Below are 16,997 nucleotides of genomic sequence, written 5' to 3'. Positions count from 1 at the left end.
CGAAACTTTGCTCAAGAAGATTGCCTAGGGCGGATTAATCGGGGGTTTCTTGACTGGTTAATCGAACTGAAAAAAAATCTCAGCAAGGAAAGGTCAAACAATAGAGGCTAACAGGTGAGATAGATTAAAAGGTAGTCGTTAAAAGACAGATAATCATATACAATGAGTGAGACGAGCCATTCTGCTCCTCCATCTACTGAATCAGCCGGATTCGAAAAAGGTTTCGATAAAGAACAAGGAGAGTTCGAACCGAAACCAATGGCTGAAGATAGCGACATTGAGAACAGTGGTGCTGCTGCACCCCAAAAATTTTATGGTGGTGACCGAGATGTAGAGAGTCAGCGTAGGCTATCCAGAACTAGTACCAATATTTCTGAAGAAGCTAATGTCGAGACTGATTATATTGCACGAGTGTTGACTGGAGGATCAAGAAGGTCCAATAGACCCACTCCAAACATGGGTGGTGGAAAGGACTATCCTCCACTTCTTAATTATGATAAAGATCTGTACAAAGTTGAGTTTGACGGTCCTGACGACCCAATGCATCCTCACAACTGGCCTTTGAAAAAGAAGCTTCCCATTTGTGCTGCATTAGGATTCACTACTTTCACAGTGGCATGGGGTTCTGCTATATTTGCATCTGCTGTTGAAGTCGTCGCTGCAAAGTACCATGTCAGTGTGACAGTGGGAATTCTCTGTGTTTCCTTATATGTCATGGGTTTCGCTTCGGGCCCCATTCTCTGGGCTCCTCTTTCTGAAGTCTACGGACGAAAGATACCTAGTGTTATTTCTATTTTCGGTTTCATGTTGTTCAGTTTTGCCGCTGCTACATCCAAGGATTTTCAGACATTGATTTTATGTAGATTCTTTGGCGGGTTCTTTGGAGCTGCTCCTTTGGCCGTTGTTGCTGCTGCTTTTGCTGATATGTTTGGTAATGAGATGAGAGGTACTGCTATTAGTATTTTCTCATTGATGGTTTTCTGTGGTCCTTTGTTGGCTCCAGTTGTCGGTGGTTTCATCGTGAATTCGTATTTGGGCTGGAGATGGACTGAGTATATTACTGGTATCATGGCTGCCGTGGCCCTGCTTTCATGTGTCTTTTTGTATGAGGAGACTTACCACCCTATGATTCTTGTTCAAAAGGCAAAGCTTATTAGAAAAGCAACTGGCAATCAGCTTGTATATGCGCCACACGAACAAGTGGAAATCGACATGGCTGAGTTGGTCACCAAGAACCTTACCAGACCTATTGTGATGACGGTGACTGAACCCATTATCTTCCTTATCTCGTTATACACTGCCTTCATTTACGGTATTTTGTATCTATGTTTGGAGGCCTACCCAATCATTTTCAGTGGCTACAAAATGAAGGGTGGAATTGTCGAACTTCCATATCTTGGACTTCTTGTTGGATGTGTTGTTGGTGGCTTCGTAATTGCCCTGTTTTTTGAACCCCAGTATAATAAGAAACTTGCTGCTAATAATGGCAAGCCCGTTCCTGAGGCTAGATTACCTCCTATGATTGCTGGAGGAATTGCTTTCCCTATTGGAATTTTCTGGTTGACTTGGACTGGTAACTACCCTGAGTCCGTTCACTGGGCTGCTCCTGCCGTATCAGGACTTTTCACTGGCTTCGGCTTGATTTGCGTGTTCCTTCCCGCTATTAATTACATTGTCGATTCATACCTGTTTTTTGCAGCATCTGCTTTGGCAGGAAACACTTTCATGCGTTCATCTTTCGGTGCCGCTTTCCCACTGTTCGCTATCCAAATGTTCCACAACTTGGGTATCAACTGGGCCGGTACTTTGATTGGATGTCTTGCTGTGGTCCTCATTCCAGTACCAGTCCTCTTCTACATCTACGGAAAGAAACTCAGACAGAAGAGTAAGTTCGCCTTCGATCTCTAGAGAAGCAATGAAGCATTACAAAAAAATAAAACACATCACCTCACTCATCACATACCCTCCTCTTTATTTCTTGGCATATAATACTTAATTTTTTTATTTAATAATAAATAATGATTGCAATTATCTGTCTACATTTCATGGGTAACGGAGTCCGGTAATAGAGGGGTATGGAACATGCCTCCGGCGGCTGGGGCGTAGCCCCAGACCCCGTGCTCTCGCTACGCTCGAGAGGTTTATCCGGGGCACAGAATAGCTGTGGAGTAGTTGTCACTGGCTGGACACTGGGGAAAACACCCCAGCTGCCCAGAAACACTGCTCGATACTGGTTACACCATCAAATAAATTAAAAAATAAATACTCATCATACCGCAAGTCTGTCTAAAGGATTTTTGCCTTCTCCGATTTGGCCTTTTCGGCTTTGGCGAGACGAATGCCCTCGTGCACCTCTCGTAGGGGGTACACAGGTCCATAGCCATCACAGACGGCTTTATCTTTAATGTATTGTACCACAAAACTGATGTCAACGTCTTCTGCTGACATTACTGGGTCCTCCATGAGCATTTGCCACACCGTTCCCGCACCAAGCATAGTCTCTCCATGGTTTCGTTCATACACTATGTAAGACGGTTGCACCTCCCCCGTACCAGGGGATCCAGGGTCGTTTGATGAACCGTCTTCATGGCCTTCTAGTAAGCTGGCGTAGAACTGGTGGCTAGGAAAAGTAGCTTGTTGTGGAGCTGGGGGACCATTGCTACCCGCAGTTTGTAGATTGGAATGGTGCGAGTTTCGCAGAACTTGGTTCTCAGTTTTGAGAACAGTGTTTTCCTGAGTAAGCTTTTGATTTTCCTGAGTCAGCTTTTTCACCACTTCTTCAGATTCAGCCAGCTTAATCTCGAGTTCTCTCACCCTTTGTTCTTTACGTTCGCGGAATGCCCGTTGTGCAGCACGATTCTGTGCTTTTCTTTTGACTTCACTATCATCAACAGGGGCTCCGGTCAAATGCATACCTCCACTGGTGCCGTTCATGATTTCATCTTCAGGCTTTAGCGCCGATGAGTAAGAACCATTTCCAATGGGTGCAATTGTAGATTGTCCGGACTCCGAAGATTCAGGAGACGGCATCAGGGGGTTGATAAAGAACTGTGCATTCGACGAGTTGTTGTTCAATGAGTGTAGGCTGTGTGAAGGCGAAGGGTCGTTTGGAGATCCAACACCAGGATTTCCATGGCTCGAGCTGAGGATCTTGTCACATTCGACCCAGTCTAGGTTAGCAGGGTCGGCAGGGTCATGAGGCAGAGTGAACTCAGTAGCACTAGGTAAGGGTGCAGGAGGTTTCTGGTAAGGGGCCTGTAGAGCAGTCTGGTCGTAGTAAAATGCGGACATGATAGTAGTTGGGGTCGAGTGTGCAGACGTAAAAAAAGTGGGTATGAGTTGCGATGTGCAATTATGTGTTCTGAATTCGTGTGAAGTAGGACAGTGGGATTATGTAAGACCTAGAATTTAGAGTGGATAATAATAGGTGCTGTCAGCGTGATATGTATGAAGGATGAGAGCAGCTGTGAGCTTATGTGAAAAAGACTTTTGACACAGGATCAGTCAGCAGTGTTTAGAGACGATGAAAGGGTGTTAGGAATGGAAGGTGAGTAGTAAGAAAGTTGCAAATATGAAAATAAGTATTCAGTTCTCGGCAGTTCCGCTTGTAAAAGAAAAAGTGCTTGTCTCTGTATCTAAAATCTAAGTCCGGCACAAAGTTGGGATTAAGAGTGCGTCTTATCGTATACTCGCGTGTGGCCCTGTATGGGAGGGAAAAAATAACAGGGTAATAAGCTTATAATAATTCTCCGCACAGTGGCTTGACAGATTCAAAGTCTAACTTTTGATACTGACACAAACCAAAAATATTTAAACTTGCAACAGCAGTGCGTGAGTAAGTGGTTTGAAATCCAAAAAATAAAACTAATGGGCAATAACAACAAGTGAACACCAAGATCAGATGGGTGAAATTTTGGCACAAAAAGTGAATAAAAAGGAATATAATTGGGATAGGCGTAACGTGGAGGTAATATATAGCCCAATAATGATACAACGAGAAAAAATAACCCTGTCACAATGAAAATATAGGACAAAGGTAATCTATTCGTATAACAACAACGGTGTTAACAGAAGGATCGCACAGAAAGGAAACCACGCGAGTTTTGTGACTCGTCTTTTTGGAAAAAAAAGTACTGCTGGCTAGGTAGCTGGTGGAGGATGTAAATGGCCAGAGGGTTGCTTTTTCACCTTGTATAACGCTTTACTCCAGTGAACTTTAAAATATACTTACACACTATACGCACGGCAAGTGGCAAGTGGGTAAAAAAAGAAACTAGTCAAACAAGAAATTTACAAGTAAGTAACGGGGTGCGGGAGTGCTGCAAGGAACTGAAATGGTGCTCTCAAAATGCCAAATGCCACAACGCTGGAATACCAATATGTCGAAATGCCGAACTGCCAAATGTCAAGATGCCAACTGTATAACGGCGGCAGGACTTCAGCTGATGATAGGTGGTAATTTGCTTGTCAGCAATGTAATCTGGCGAAATTATCGTTTACCAAAATGGTTTATGATACTAGATCAGTAGCGATATTTTAAAAACCAATAAACGGTTTTTTTTACTAGTGTGCTTTTTTATTTTTCAACAAGTTAAAAAAAAAAGGTTAATGATCTAGATTCTTAACAGGTCCAAAAAAAGCACTACTATTAAGGCCCTAATACCCTTAGTCAGGCACCAAATGAATCAAGACAATACTGCTGAGGTACAGGAAAATTCAGAAAAAAAAAGCGGGACCTACCGAGTCCTTGTTCGGGGGGTCCGATATTTTAGGTTTGTAACAAAGAAAGTATGAGACTGTTAAGTTCTCTGATTGGGAGACACTGAGAGGGGGCTTTACTCTGAATAATTAGAGTTTCGGGTGATTATTTCTCAATCTGACGATGTGCTCACTCGGCTACCTACAGAAGAGTCGACGATCACTATTGCACTATGCTTGAGTTACAAAGTGGTGAAGTGAGTGGGGGAGTGGCGGGGGTGATGGTGGTGTGGGTTCGTTGTTGAAATGATGATGTCGATGTGATTATCAAGATGATGCTGCGTTTGCAGTAGATTCTATTTCATGTCCGGATGCTGCAAAATGCCGTTCGTTGTCTCGGATTATATGCGTGGACGATTCGGCTTATCCGAGAAGGAAAAATGTTCTTTCTTTTTTATCTAAGGATATCTGCTTAGCTAAGCTACTATGTTTAAACTAGAGAAATGCGGCACACACATGTCCGGAATCACGTGATGCTATGGAGCCAAGAAAAATACTGACCATGAACCCCAAAAAAAAAAAATGCCGTCGGAGCAAGCGATTTTCCGAAGAATCCTGAGTCAGATTGAGGGAGTTTGCTACGTAATCAGCACAAACGGATGATGAGGGGGTGGTCTGAGGCGGAGGGGGAGGGGGGGGGGGGGCAAACGAGGGCAAACGAGTCGAAACACAGGCTCGAAAACTGCGGTACTATTAGAGATACAAGGGTTGCCCCTGCTACGGCGGTATAAAAAATGAACAACAGCCGAGACCGGTGCGATTGACGGCCGATTTAGCAGGAGATCTAACAGCAGCAGTCTCAGTAAGTGAGCGGAATCGGACGTGGGCGGGGTAAATCACCAGGTCCGACTTGGCAAAGGCACCGGTCCAGATTTTGAAACATAGCCCATGCATGGGGAAATTACCGTTGCAGTTGCGCTTGCATAATAAGCTTAATGTTGTTTAACCTACATGAAGCAGATGCCCATGCCCGCACCATGGGCGGTCCGCCACTGGGCGTTTACACGGGACCGGAAGTGGGCCTCCGGCGGCTGGGGCCCAGACCCCATAGCTCCTGCTTCGCAAGAGGTTTTTTGGGGGGAACCCCTCGAAGCATCGACTTGTGGAGCGAAGAAAGAGGAGCCACGGGGTCAGGGGCAGAGCAGCATGGGTAACTGCTTCATGTGGGCGTTTACACGGGAACGGGAGTGGGCCTCCGGCGGCTGGGGCCCAGACCCCATAGCTCCTGCTTCGCAGGAGTTTTTTTTTGGGGGGAACCCTTCGAAGCATCGACTCGAGCGAAGAGAGAGGAGCTACGGGGTCAGGGGCAGAGCCCCAGCCGCCAGAGGCATCCTTTGTCCCATCAACTGAAATTAGAATAATAAAATAAAAACATGGCATGAAAAACAGAGAAGCAGTACCGATCACGGTAGAAGTTCAGTCGGTTTGCTGTTGATGTTCCCTTTGAGTGGAGTCGTTTCGGTGGTCTCGTTGGAAAGAGAGGTGTCAGAGGTCGCGGTGGTTGTATTGGGTCGTCGTGGAGGTGGTGATGGTGTGGAGATATGCGAGAGATCGGGTATGTCGTTGTCGTTAGTGCTGCGATTGCCGTGATTGCTGTGAGGCGGGGAGTTCCAGTCGATAGAGTTGTCGTGTTCGGAATGACTGTCGATAGAACCCGGTTGCGAACCTGTGCCAGTGATGGTAGTGCTGATGGTAGTAGCGGATCTGGGAGGTTTGGTCACGTCATGTTTACAGATTGGACACGTCTTTTTGCGGTATATTAGCCACTTAGAGATACAGTCGGCGTGGAACTCGTGGTTACACGGCAATCTCATGACTTTGCTGGTACCTGCTACATAGTCCTCTAAACAAATGATGCATTCGCCCGAACTCACCCATATCTTCTCTGGTCTTCCTAGTGTTGCCGGTGGAGTGATGCTGGCCCGTCGACTAATCATTAGCGATAATGGGCTCGATTGTTTTTTGGGCGCTAGAAGCAGACTGCCACTATTTACGTTCGACACGTTGGTGGTCATGTCGTTATCATAAGCACCTTTACTAGACTTTGGCGATAGAGCAGTCGACGAAACAGCAGAATCTTCATCGGTATTTCCATTAGCATGAGTATTAGCGATAAGATGGCTAGTCTCGTCATCGTCCTCTTCATCAGTGGCATTATAACTTTGCCAGATCCGGGTAGGAAGCGAGTCCACGAGCGACTTGGGTGCTCGTTCTTTCATTAATCGGTATCGACGATGGAAAAGTAAGATGCCATAAATAATAGATAGAGAACACAGAGGACTAACCATGAGGAATACTACTGTATTCATCATAGGAGCCGAGTCTGGCAGTCTCGTGATGGTGATAGTGTCGAGTCCAGAAAGCGTATCGTACGATTCTCGGGAAACAAAAGCTGATGGAATTTGGGCTGAATCAAACTCGTCTCTTGTATACATAGTGACCAGTCCACGATGATAGAAATTGTCTCCTACAATGACAGCAACTGCGCCCCATGATTGGAGTGTTAGCACTTTTTCATAGAAGCCACAGCCTCCTCGCTGGACTAAAGCGATCTTTTCTCTTAAATCTTCGTAATCTTCATCATATTGACCCTGGCCTTCCTGACCCGATCCACATGCAAACGAATGTACAACTGATAGTGAACCAGTAAACCCACCCAATTCACTATCACCATCTCCCCCATGATCACCACTACCTTCATTATCACCATTATCATTGTCTGGCTGATCTCCTTTTATCTTACTAGGAAACATGGGGCCAAAAGCCGCTGGTCTCGCAGGTATCGATATGTTACGCCCGGGAGAGGTGATAACTGCCGACATGGGCATCAGAACAGGAATCTGTGCTGCTGTCATGGTCGAATGTCTATTAATCAACAGCCCAAAAATGGCCATGGCCATGACCACTGTGATGGCCATCACCTTGGGTGTGAGGATCGGGGTATGTCTGGATGCTGGAGTTGATAGATTAGGCATCTTCGTTCTGAAACCGTAATAATAGGTAAATTTGATACTCCAGTCCTGGTTTTATACTGTGTATAGTCGTAATAGCAAGTCAGTAGCAATACTAGTTCAGGGAGTACCTACTCTTATGCTGTACTGTATAGCACTTCTTGAGTGAAATATAGTCGTAGAGTTGACTTGGCGTGTCTGTCTGATGTTACAGTTCGAGGATACAACTTGACTTTTCGTTCATCCAATAGTAGTAGTACGCCACCTACTTTGAAGTTATGTCACAATACTGACTAGTATTGTCGCGTATTGCACTATTTCTTAGTCCACCCGCAACACCAATCCTCTTGTATTTTATTCAACGATCAAACGTACTTTTGTGATTCCCCTCCTTCTAGATTAGTATCACCAAACACTCTTAAACTATCAATAGAGCTTCACAAATAAAAGAACTTGTAATGAATATAACTGATATGGTAGACTTTGCACAGATCAGTGTACTTCAATAACTTAATCAGAACGCAACTCAGCTCTGAGATCCAAATGGTTGACCTCCTGAGGTATAAAATACTTTCCAAATCAGAGCCTAGTGATTCAAAATAGTCCTACACTCGACTTGACTTGATCTGAATTCCAACTGAACTACTGTATGTACCAACTTGGAGATCACGATACCGCTATTACCGAATTTCACTGGACGCCACTATGTCTCCTGATATCGACTGTTCAACTACTGCACTATATCAAGTTCTCGATCTCAGCTGCCAATTATCTAGGAATCAGTTCTCTCTCGTACTATCAACTCCTCTTTAGCCAATATTGATCGATCTGTTTGAGTTTGGCAAAGGTGTCAATCGTATACCTCAATATCAGTGGCTGTCAAAGTAAACAATGACTACTATCTCCACCGTCGTTACAAATGCCAGCCAAACACTTGTTTTTGTTCGGACACTTGAAAGAAACCAATCGGATTTCAACTTCTCACACCTTCGTATGTGGCCTTTATCTTGTTAGGATACCGGTATAACCAGCTTCTGACTGAACAGTGACTTAATTATTACTCCCCACAATCTGCTGCTCCTTCTCCTGCTGCTCTCATCAGTCACATAATGCGCGCACCCTAGCCCACGATCAGGGATTAGCAACATGACGTACCAGTATGCACAGCGATAACGGGTCGTAATACCTGGGTAACGGCTCCAGTACCTTAAACATCGATTCAATTAGACGAACCAGTTCAAATAGTACCCAAAAAAGTACTTATCCAGTATCAAGGTAGCCATACAAACTGCTATTACCGACCCATGTTAGAGACCTGGGTCTGCACCCTGAACATCGCATGTCGCATGTGGGGCAGCTGCACAGATCCACCTGACGCTCCGCATAAACCAACTCTGGGGGAGGGGTGACCCCTCCAGAGCCAAACCAGCTGGGGTGTACTCTTTTTGATTCCTGTTCCACATGCGTCTCGTCAGGAACAGGAGCCCCGCTTTTCTTATCTGACGCCAGGATCACCAGGGTCCACCTGGCTTGAAACCCAAAAACCCTCAGTTCCAACCAGAAAAAAACCAACACACAATCACAAAAATTCCCCTCAAGCAGCGCTGCCTGACACGCCAACAACGCTAGCGGAGCGGGCACAACGGGGTCTGGAGCAGCGCCCCAGCCATTGGCGGCACACTACCCGCCCCCTGTGTAACACCCTGCGTCATGAAAATATTTATAAGAGATACATGACCGAGCATTAGTTAGACCAGTCGAGAGTCTGTTTGGTTGACGGAAAGAAGAACTCCCGGCCGTAATTTACGGCGTTAAACGAGACAAGACCCGACGCCAGCAATGGCGTGAACCGCAGCTGGGTAAGAGCTGCCCGTCCGTTGACGAGGAGATACAGTATACTCCAGGCTGTAAACACGTTAGTTCGCTGAAACACAGCAGATCCCGTAGTTGACGAAACAAGAACTTACCAGAAGTGAATCCGGCACCGTTGACCAGATCACCGTCGTAGATAATAAACCCTCCAAGAGCAAAAGCGGCACCAAAAACAGACACCGAGGCTCTTGACGGCTTGAACTTGACGCCTTTGCCGGCCGAGGGCCACATCAGTCCCACTGTGAAGAGTTAGTACGGAAAGGGCATGCCTCCGGCGGCTGGGCTCCGCCCAGACCTGGTTGTGCTCCGCGAAGCGGAGCATTCTGGGGGCCCCAACGCTCGACTCGAGCGCAGTGAGAGGAGCCACGGGGTCTGGGGCGGAGCCCCAGCCGCCGGAGGCAGCAATTGCCCGGAGAAGGACCAGGGAAAGACTTACAAGTGAGGGCGGACAGGCCCGCAGGGAGCGGGGTTTTGGACGAGTTTTTGAGGAAGTCGTATGACTGTTGGACGGGTGATTTGGCCGGGCCGGATGGAGGCACAATGGACTCGATATCGACGTTGTTGTTGGACATTTTGGTTGCCAATTGAAGTGAAGAGAGAGGTGGATGGAGTGATGAGATGGGCTGGCTGTAGCAAGCGATGAGATCTACAGATAAAGGCCGGTCAAGGCGGGGCAATATACATAGGAGTCTGTTAGCCGGGTGGCAGTCTTGTATGGTGCAAGGATAATTACAGACGCTATGATCGTCTCAGTATGCAGGTTAACAGTAGACTGATTGCAGAAATGATCTAAATCTTTTCACATGCTGAACGTCTGTTGATGGCTGCACCAATTGCGCTGAGTCAGACTGCCATTCTCTTTTTGTTGTAAAGCGGTTTTGTAAGCTGTTTGATTGCGTCTGTGCAATTGACTTCGTATCACCCCTCTCCAGCCTACGAATAATAATTTTGTAGTCTTGGAGACCCTGTCATTGGCATATCATTTCTTTAACTCGACTCTGTTTGCCCCGTATCAGGGGGTTTGTATATATCGCTACTGGTACTTTCGCTACTGGTGCTTCTACTACTGGCGTTTCTACTACTAGGACTTTTACTAGTAGGACTTCTCTTGTTAGTTCTCGAAGTTTGCTGCAATCACCGATCAAGGTTTACGATCCAAGATCCAGGGTCCGAGATTTTTCTTCGGTGCACCCTTCTTCCCACACGTCTACCCCATCTCCTACAGTGACTGCCGAGATGAAAACTCATAATCCGTCTCAGAAGGACCTAGTGTTCGTTCGAGAACTGTTTATTAAAGCCATTACAGGTGTCGATGCTTGGCATCGGCCGCAACCACAACCTGTTCTTGTATCGATCTGGCTTCATACTGATGTCGCTGAGGCTGGCTCTACTGACCATCTTACCTACTCATTGAACTATGATGTGATATCTAGAAATGTCACTAGAAATATAGAGTCTGGAAAATTCCGGTCTTTAGAACAGATTGCTTCTAATGTGGCTGAAGTGGTTCTGGCCGATAGTACGGGTGGTCAGTGGGCTACTATTCATGTCAAAAAGCCAAGAGCGCTTCTTCGTGCTGAGTCTTCAGAAATCATTATTTCTCGACGAAAGGTTTCGACAGCAGATGGTGGATATAAAATTGTCACCACTCCAGGTACAACTGATGTCGTCAAGATACACAAACTTCAGCTTGTAACAATTATCGGTGTAAACACTATTGAACGACTACATCGTCAAAACGTTATTCTTGATCTCACTCTGTATAAACCCACTTTAGAAGGATCACATACAAGCACTGCAAATGCTGTTGCTGCTGATGCTGATTCTACTGTTGCTTCTCTTTCTCAAGATAATAATGGCACTGGTTCAGCCCCTACTCCCACGGCAACTTTCAATAAACACTACGACTTCAGACAAGTAGTCGACACTGTTTCTAATCACGTTGAAGACTCGAGCTATAAGACTGTTGAAGCATTTGTTACTTCGGTAGCCAAAGTCATTTGCAAGACTTGCGGGGTTGAAAAGGCTACTGTACGTGCTGAAAAGCCCAGTGCCATTACGTTTGCTGAAGCTGCTGGTGTTGAGATCACTCGTACCAGAGACTCTTTTACAGACGATGAACCAGAGCCTCTAGAAAGTGACAATATTGCCGGTACCAATGCTAGTTCAGTTGCTGCTAGTGCTGCTGGAACTACTACACCCCGATCGATTCCTGCTTCAGGTACTGCCACACCTCTGTTCCCTCAATCTGGAACAGAGACACTGTCAGTGGCTGATGCGATTCACAACGTTTATCTTGCCTTTGGCAGCAACGAGGGTGATCCAATTGCCAATATTGAACAGTCTCGTCATGAACTGGCTAAACGAAATATTAACGTCATAGCAACTTCATCTTTATACTTGTCGGAACCCATGTTTGTGGCTGACCAGAATAAATTCTACAATGGAGTGTTTCACTGCCAGACCAAACTGGCTCCTTTGGACCTTTTAGACTCTATCAAAGATATCGAGTCAAATGCACTGGGTCGTGTCAAGCTCATGGACAACGGTCCTCGTACCATCGACCTCGACATTCTTCTATACGATGATCTGGTTATGAACCACCCACGTCTGAATATCCCTCATATTGGCATGTTGTCGCGATCATTTGTTCTCCAACCGCTTGTAGAGCTAGTGCCCTCCGACGCTCTCCATCCTCTTACTGCTGAAACCTACCGTGCTCATCTCGATCAGATCCCAAGTACAAGTGACGTTCAGTCGTCGTCTCAGCTCGTCACATGCATTCCCCTGCCTCATTCCGCTGGCAACCTAGAGTATGATCCTGTAAACCACACTCGTTCCACCGATATTATGGCCATCATAAATGTGACTCCAGACTCGTTTTCTGACGGCGGCAAAGTGAACCTGGACAATATTGTGGAAACCGCCTGTACTTTTGTTAAACAGGGTGCAAAGATTCTAGACGTTGGTGGCATGTCCACCAACCCCAAATCTGTTGACCCGGGGTCTGCTGAAGAACTCTCTCGTATTGTACCTGCTATTAAAGCATTACGTGCATGTCCTGACCTGGCTCATATTCCTATTTCCATCGACACGTACCGTAGTGAAGTCGCTGAAGCTGCTTTAGAAGCTGGTGCTAACATCATCAATGACATCAGTGCTGGAGTTCTGGACCCCGTCATCCTCGAAGTCGCTGTCAAGTACAAGTGCCCTATCATCTTAAACCATACTCGTGGATCCCCACAAGAAATGACTAAACTCGCTCATTACTCGATTCCCGATTCTCAAGTCAAAGATGATAGTGACGAGGCTGTTGTCGAGATTGTTGGCCGCGAACTCGAAGACAGGGTCAATGACTGCGTTTCTGCCGGCCTTGCCCGCTGGCAGATTATTCTTGACCCTGGTCTTGGTTTTGCAAAAAACATCAATCACAACCTAGCCATAATACGAAATCTTGAACTTCTCCGTTCTCGCGAGGCTTTCACTGGTCTCGTCTGGCTCCTTGGTCCCAGCAGAAAGCGGTTCATTGGTACCATTACCGGCCGCCAAGAAGCTGCTGACAGAATCCTCGGCACTGCTGCAACCGTCACCTCTCTCATTGCAGGTGGTTCTGATATTGTTCGTGTTCATGATGTCCCGGAAATGGCCGACGTTGTCAAGATGGCTGATGCTATCCACAGGAACGTGTATTAGGTGTCCCTGCCTCCGGCGGCTGGGGCTCCGCCCCAGACCCCGTTGCTCCTCTCGCTGCGCTCGAGTCGGACGTCGGGATAACTGGCTTTTGGATTGAAAGAACGCCGATACGGACTGGTAGTTTGTCATTTATGTCTTATGTACAAATAATTAGATCATAATCAATTTAAGCGCGGCAGTCACGAGCAAAGTGGTTCTCACCACCACATTTATAACAGGTGGTAGGACGACCGGCCTTAAAACCACCACGAGGAGCCGAGCTGGCTGCCGCAGTAGGACAGTCACGGGCAAAGTGGCCCTCTTGGTGGCAGTTGAAGCACGATTGCACTCTGGATCCGGCGTTGGGGCAGTCGGATTGCACGTGGCCAAATCCTTGACAAGAGTAACACTGCTTGGCCTCGGTGGACTTAGGTGCGGGGCAGCTAGTAGACTCGTGTCCTAGTCCTGTTAGTATTCTGATTATCTTTTCATTTCAACTCCGTTCGAGGCTTCAATGTTCATGTCGCTGTTCTTAACTCCGATATACCAGTAAACTGGTAATACCCTACAAAATACGACTTGGTCATGTCAAATAACAACTAGCACTTCATGAGAAGCGAATACGGCAGCATCTGACGACGAACTTGACTCAATAGAGTCACAATGACCACATAGCACTTACCAGGTTGTCTACAGTTGTAACATAGACGCTCAGTAGAGCTACAGTTTTCAGCCAAATGGCCAAGATTACCACACCTAGAAACACAAGTTAGTGGAATGTTCAAGTACCATTCCAAATGCCCGAACCCACTTACTTGAAACAAGAACGAGCCATTTTTTATAGTATAAGTCTCAAATGTCGAGATTCTCTAGGCCCATATGCTGAAATTTTCAACCGCTTATTTTCGCTCGATGCGTGCACATGGGTACGGGAAGACCTAACCGCTATCTAATCTAAACGCGATGTGACGTGGGGATCTTACTAGATCTAATCTGATGCGCCAGAAGCAGCCAAAAATAAACAAAAAAAAAAGATTATTAAAAATGCTCTTGTAAATGTCAGTACCTCCTTGAAAATAGGGTATCCAAGTCTAGATATGGCCTATATCATCCTCACTAGCTTCAATACCCAAATGCCTAACAGTGATCATCCTCATGATAACTAAAGTTACGGAAAAAAAAATGCATGATATCCGTGTCCGACTATGTTTGCTGTCTCTGCAAATAGATGTGAAGATGAGTCAGGAGCTACTAAGATTCTTGAAGACGATGGAGAAGTCCTGTAGGACGATGGGCCCAGTCTAGTTCGTTGTAGATCAACGAGTTTGCCTGGTCGATGCAGTAGATTGACTTTTCTTTGACATTGGCATCGTTCCATTCACGAGCTGCTAATAACTGCCAGAATGCTGCTTTACGGGTTCTACTGGTACGAACCGTTGATGATGCAATGATTTTGCTGGTGTTTGAATTGGTAGACGTAATCGATGCTGGAGTGGATGACCGATCGGGTGCTCCTTGTATCAAAGACACTGACGATGCGTTTATGGGAGTTCCTTTGGCTAGTCCAGGTGGATTAACAAACCGGTCTGCTACACTGTCATATGCTGAGTATGCACCACTGATTCGTTCCATAAGCATGGCATAGCCCAATCGGCCTACTAAGCGCTCGTTGAGAGCCTTTAACACCCATTTAGTAGCTCCATCTGAAGCAGCTGATGGCGTGTTCAGAGTACACAGTAGCTCAGATGATATTAGAATACTTCGAAGGGCATAAGACGGTAATGAACACCGCGATATGTATGAATAAGTTGATGAGTCGAGTAACGAGTCAATGATATCAACTCGCTGTTTGGGAGGTAGACTCTCGGCAGTCATGAGATAACTGATAGCTGCCATCTCTTCACAGCCTGCTAAGTACGACCATGCTTTATCGTTGTGATAGTCTCGTTTCAACAAATCGTAGGTGGTATAAGCGAATTTATAATCTCGAAGCATAAAGGCAAAATCTGCCAGTTTTCGGATCTGTGCTTCTGGGGTGAGATAGTTGTATGAAAATTTTGACGATGATGCAGGATAGTTTGGTGATGAAATAGTTCTAGTTGGCGGAGTGGGGGATCTAGATGCTGGTGTTGAAGCTCCTGATCCTCCGAGTGAGAAGTAGAATGGTGATGACCCACTTGCTGTGGAAAGTATCGAACTAGTTGCTCTTGTTGAAGATGAAAAATACTTTTTGGATGCTGAAAAAAATCTACCAGTTATTCCTCGCCGACTTGAAGCAACCTGGTCATTCCATGTTGCTATACATCTTTCCATAAACGGAAGAACTGATTGTACTACCATTTCTCGTACAAACTGTTGTAACGATTCGTAATCTTCTTTATGGATATAGTGGGATGTGTCTAATTGAGATTCCTGTCCAGTATTTGCACTTTGTAACTGTTGTAAAGATTGCCATTCTGGCTGGTCTAATTTCATTATACTTGCTTCATCCACACTGGTGGTATCTCTATTGATTCTAATCATGTGACAATGAAGCCCGAAGTTTCGTTTCATTTTCTCAAATAATGCAATGGATTTGTCGAGATCTCCTGTCGTCTCATCATGAACCAGGACATAGTATCGTAAATAATCTTTGTTAATATAATCATGAACGAGTTGTGGATCATGACTGCGGTTGTAAAGCAATGACAACGTCTCTATAGGCTGTTCATTTCGAGAAGAAACAGCAATGACCCCGGTAACTGGATGGTTAAACGTTTCAAAAGGAGGAATTGACGACAGTGGCGTTAATATACGCTTGAAAAAGTCTAGATATAATTCTTGTGATAGTTGTGGTGTGAGTTTGACGCCTTTATCAGCAAAAGACTGAAGCCGATTTGCAAGATACGATTCCAGTTCGTCATTATTAAATAGTTGAGGTAGTTGATGGGCAGGAGTCGTAATACCGGATCCAGTGGCCACAGAAGTACTCGCGCCTGTAGGTGATGTCGTACCAGTGGACTCAGTTTCTTGAGTTACATCAGCAACATTAGTTCCATTTGACCCGGTAACATCTGATCCAGTACCCACACTAAACCGAATTGCAAAATCGTCGAATGATACACTGGCAGCCTGTGAGTCACATACTGTAATCCGGCCTGAAATTCTATCTCCGAATGGTCGCAGTAGATTTACAAACGAATCCAGACCCATATCCCGAGCAACATCGTTTACATCACTGGATACACTGATAGACACATTCGGAGAAAAGGCCTTTGACACAATGTCTTTACATGCCAAAGGAATACTCTGAGCACCTTCAGAAGGGCTCGTTGATGTTTCCTGGTCCATCTGATGTCGCAATTAACTCTATAGAGTTTGCTTTTATGCTTGTATTCTTGGCTGTACCTGCTGGTCCCGAATGCTTACAGTGGGTTTTCTGTGAAGCACAGACCCAGCCAAACTGTAGCATTAACATTTACCAGTAGCACCAGCATGTAATTGCCAATGCAACGCCGCACCTGTCAGGTCCACTGAGGCAACCAGTCAAGGCGGCCAGCTTCAGTCAACTCAAAACTCGTTAATTGAAAGAAAAATCTGATTACTTTTGAACTCTGTCGCTTCTTCTTATCATTCTGCTTTGGTAAAAATTGCGCAAATTTTCATGAATCAAAGTGGTAAATCCGATAACCGTGTTAATATGTCTTTTATCCCACCTTAACGGCTAGTATGCTGCGAGCTTTCAAGCCGCTCACGCCGCTGGCG

At 45.7% G+C, this 16,997-nt stretch overlaps 5 protein-coding genes across 5 annotated transcripts; 2 read left to right on the top strand and 3 right to left on the bottom strand.

Moving 5' to 3' along the window:
- Positions 1-162: 162 nt before the first annotated feature.
- TPO1 (Tpo1p) lies at positions 163-1,908 on the top strand (the record flags this gene model as incomplete). Its single annotated transcript, XM_018881681.1, has 1 exon — positions 163-1,908. One exon carries the CDS (start codon positions 163-165, stop codon positions 1,906-1,908), a length of 1,746 nt encoding a protein of 581 aa, XP_018734299.1.
- A 378-nt stretch (positions 1,909-2,286) lies between these two features.
- Positions 2,287-3,291, bottom strand: YAP3 (Yap3p; the record flags this gene model as incomplete). Its single annotated transcript, XM_018881575.1, has 1 exon — positions 2,287-3,291. The coding sequence occupies one exon, from the start codon at positions 3,289-3,291 to the stop codon at positions 2,287-2,289; it is 1,005 nt and encodes a 334-aa protein (XP_018734298.1).
- A 2,870-nt stretch (positions 3,292-6,161) lies between these two features.
- Positions 6,162-7,733, bottom strand: AWJ20_44 (uncharacterized protein; the record flags this gene model as incomplete). The annotated part of the gene is made up of 1 exon (XM_018881465.1): positions 6,162-7,733. The coding sequence occupies one exon, from the start codon at positions 7,731-7,733 to the stop codon at positions 6,162-6,164; it is 1,572 nt and encodes a 523-aa protein (XP_018734297.1).
- Positions 7,734-10,817: 3,084 nt separating this feature from the next.
- Positions 10,818-13,274, top strand: FOL1 (trifunctional dihydropteroate synthetase/dihydrohydroxymethylpterin pyrophosphokinase/dihydroneopterin aldolase FOL1; the record flags this gene model as incomplete). The annotated part of the gene is made up of 1 exon (XM_018881367.1): positions 10,818-13,274. The coding sequence occupies one exon, from the start codon at positions 10,818-10,820 to the stop codon at positions 13,272-13,274; it is 2,457 nt and encodes an 818-aa protein (XP_018734296.1).
- A 1,230-nt stretch (positions 13,275-14,504) lies between these two features.
- TRS85 (Trs85p) lies at positions 14,505-16,583 on the bottom strand (the record flags this gene model as incomplete). Its single annotated transcript, XM_018881260.1, has 1 exon — positions 14,505-16,583. The coding sequence occupies one exon, from the start codon at positions 16,581-16,583 to the stop codon at positions 14,505-14,507; it is 2,079 nt and encodes a 692-aa protein (XP_018734295.1).
- Between the last annotated feature and the right edge of the window lie 414 nt (positions 16,584-16,997).

This window comes from Sugiyamaella lignohabitans, chromosome A (genome assembly GCF_001640025.1).
Source record: "Sugiyamaella lignohabitans strain CBS 10342 chromosome A, complete sequence".
Lineage (NCBI taxonomy): Eukaryota > Fungi > Ascomycota > Dipodascomycetes > Dipodascales > Trichomonascaceae > Sugiyamaella > Sugiyamaella lignohabitans.
Note: the sequence above shows the minus strand (reverse complement) of the source record. Positions and strands in the feature narration are given on the sequence as shown.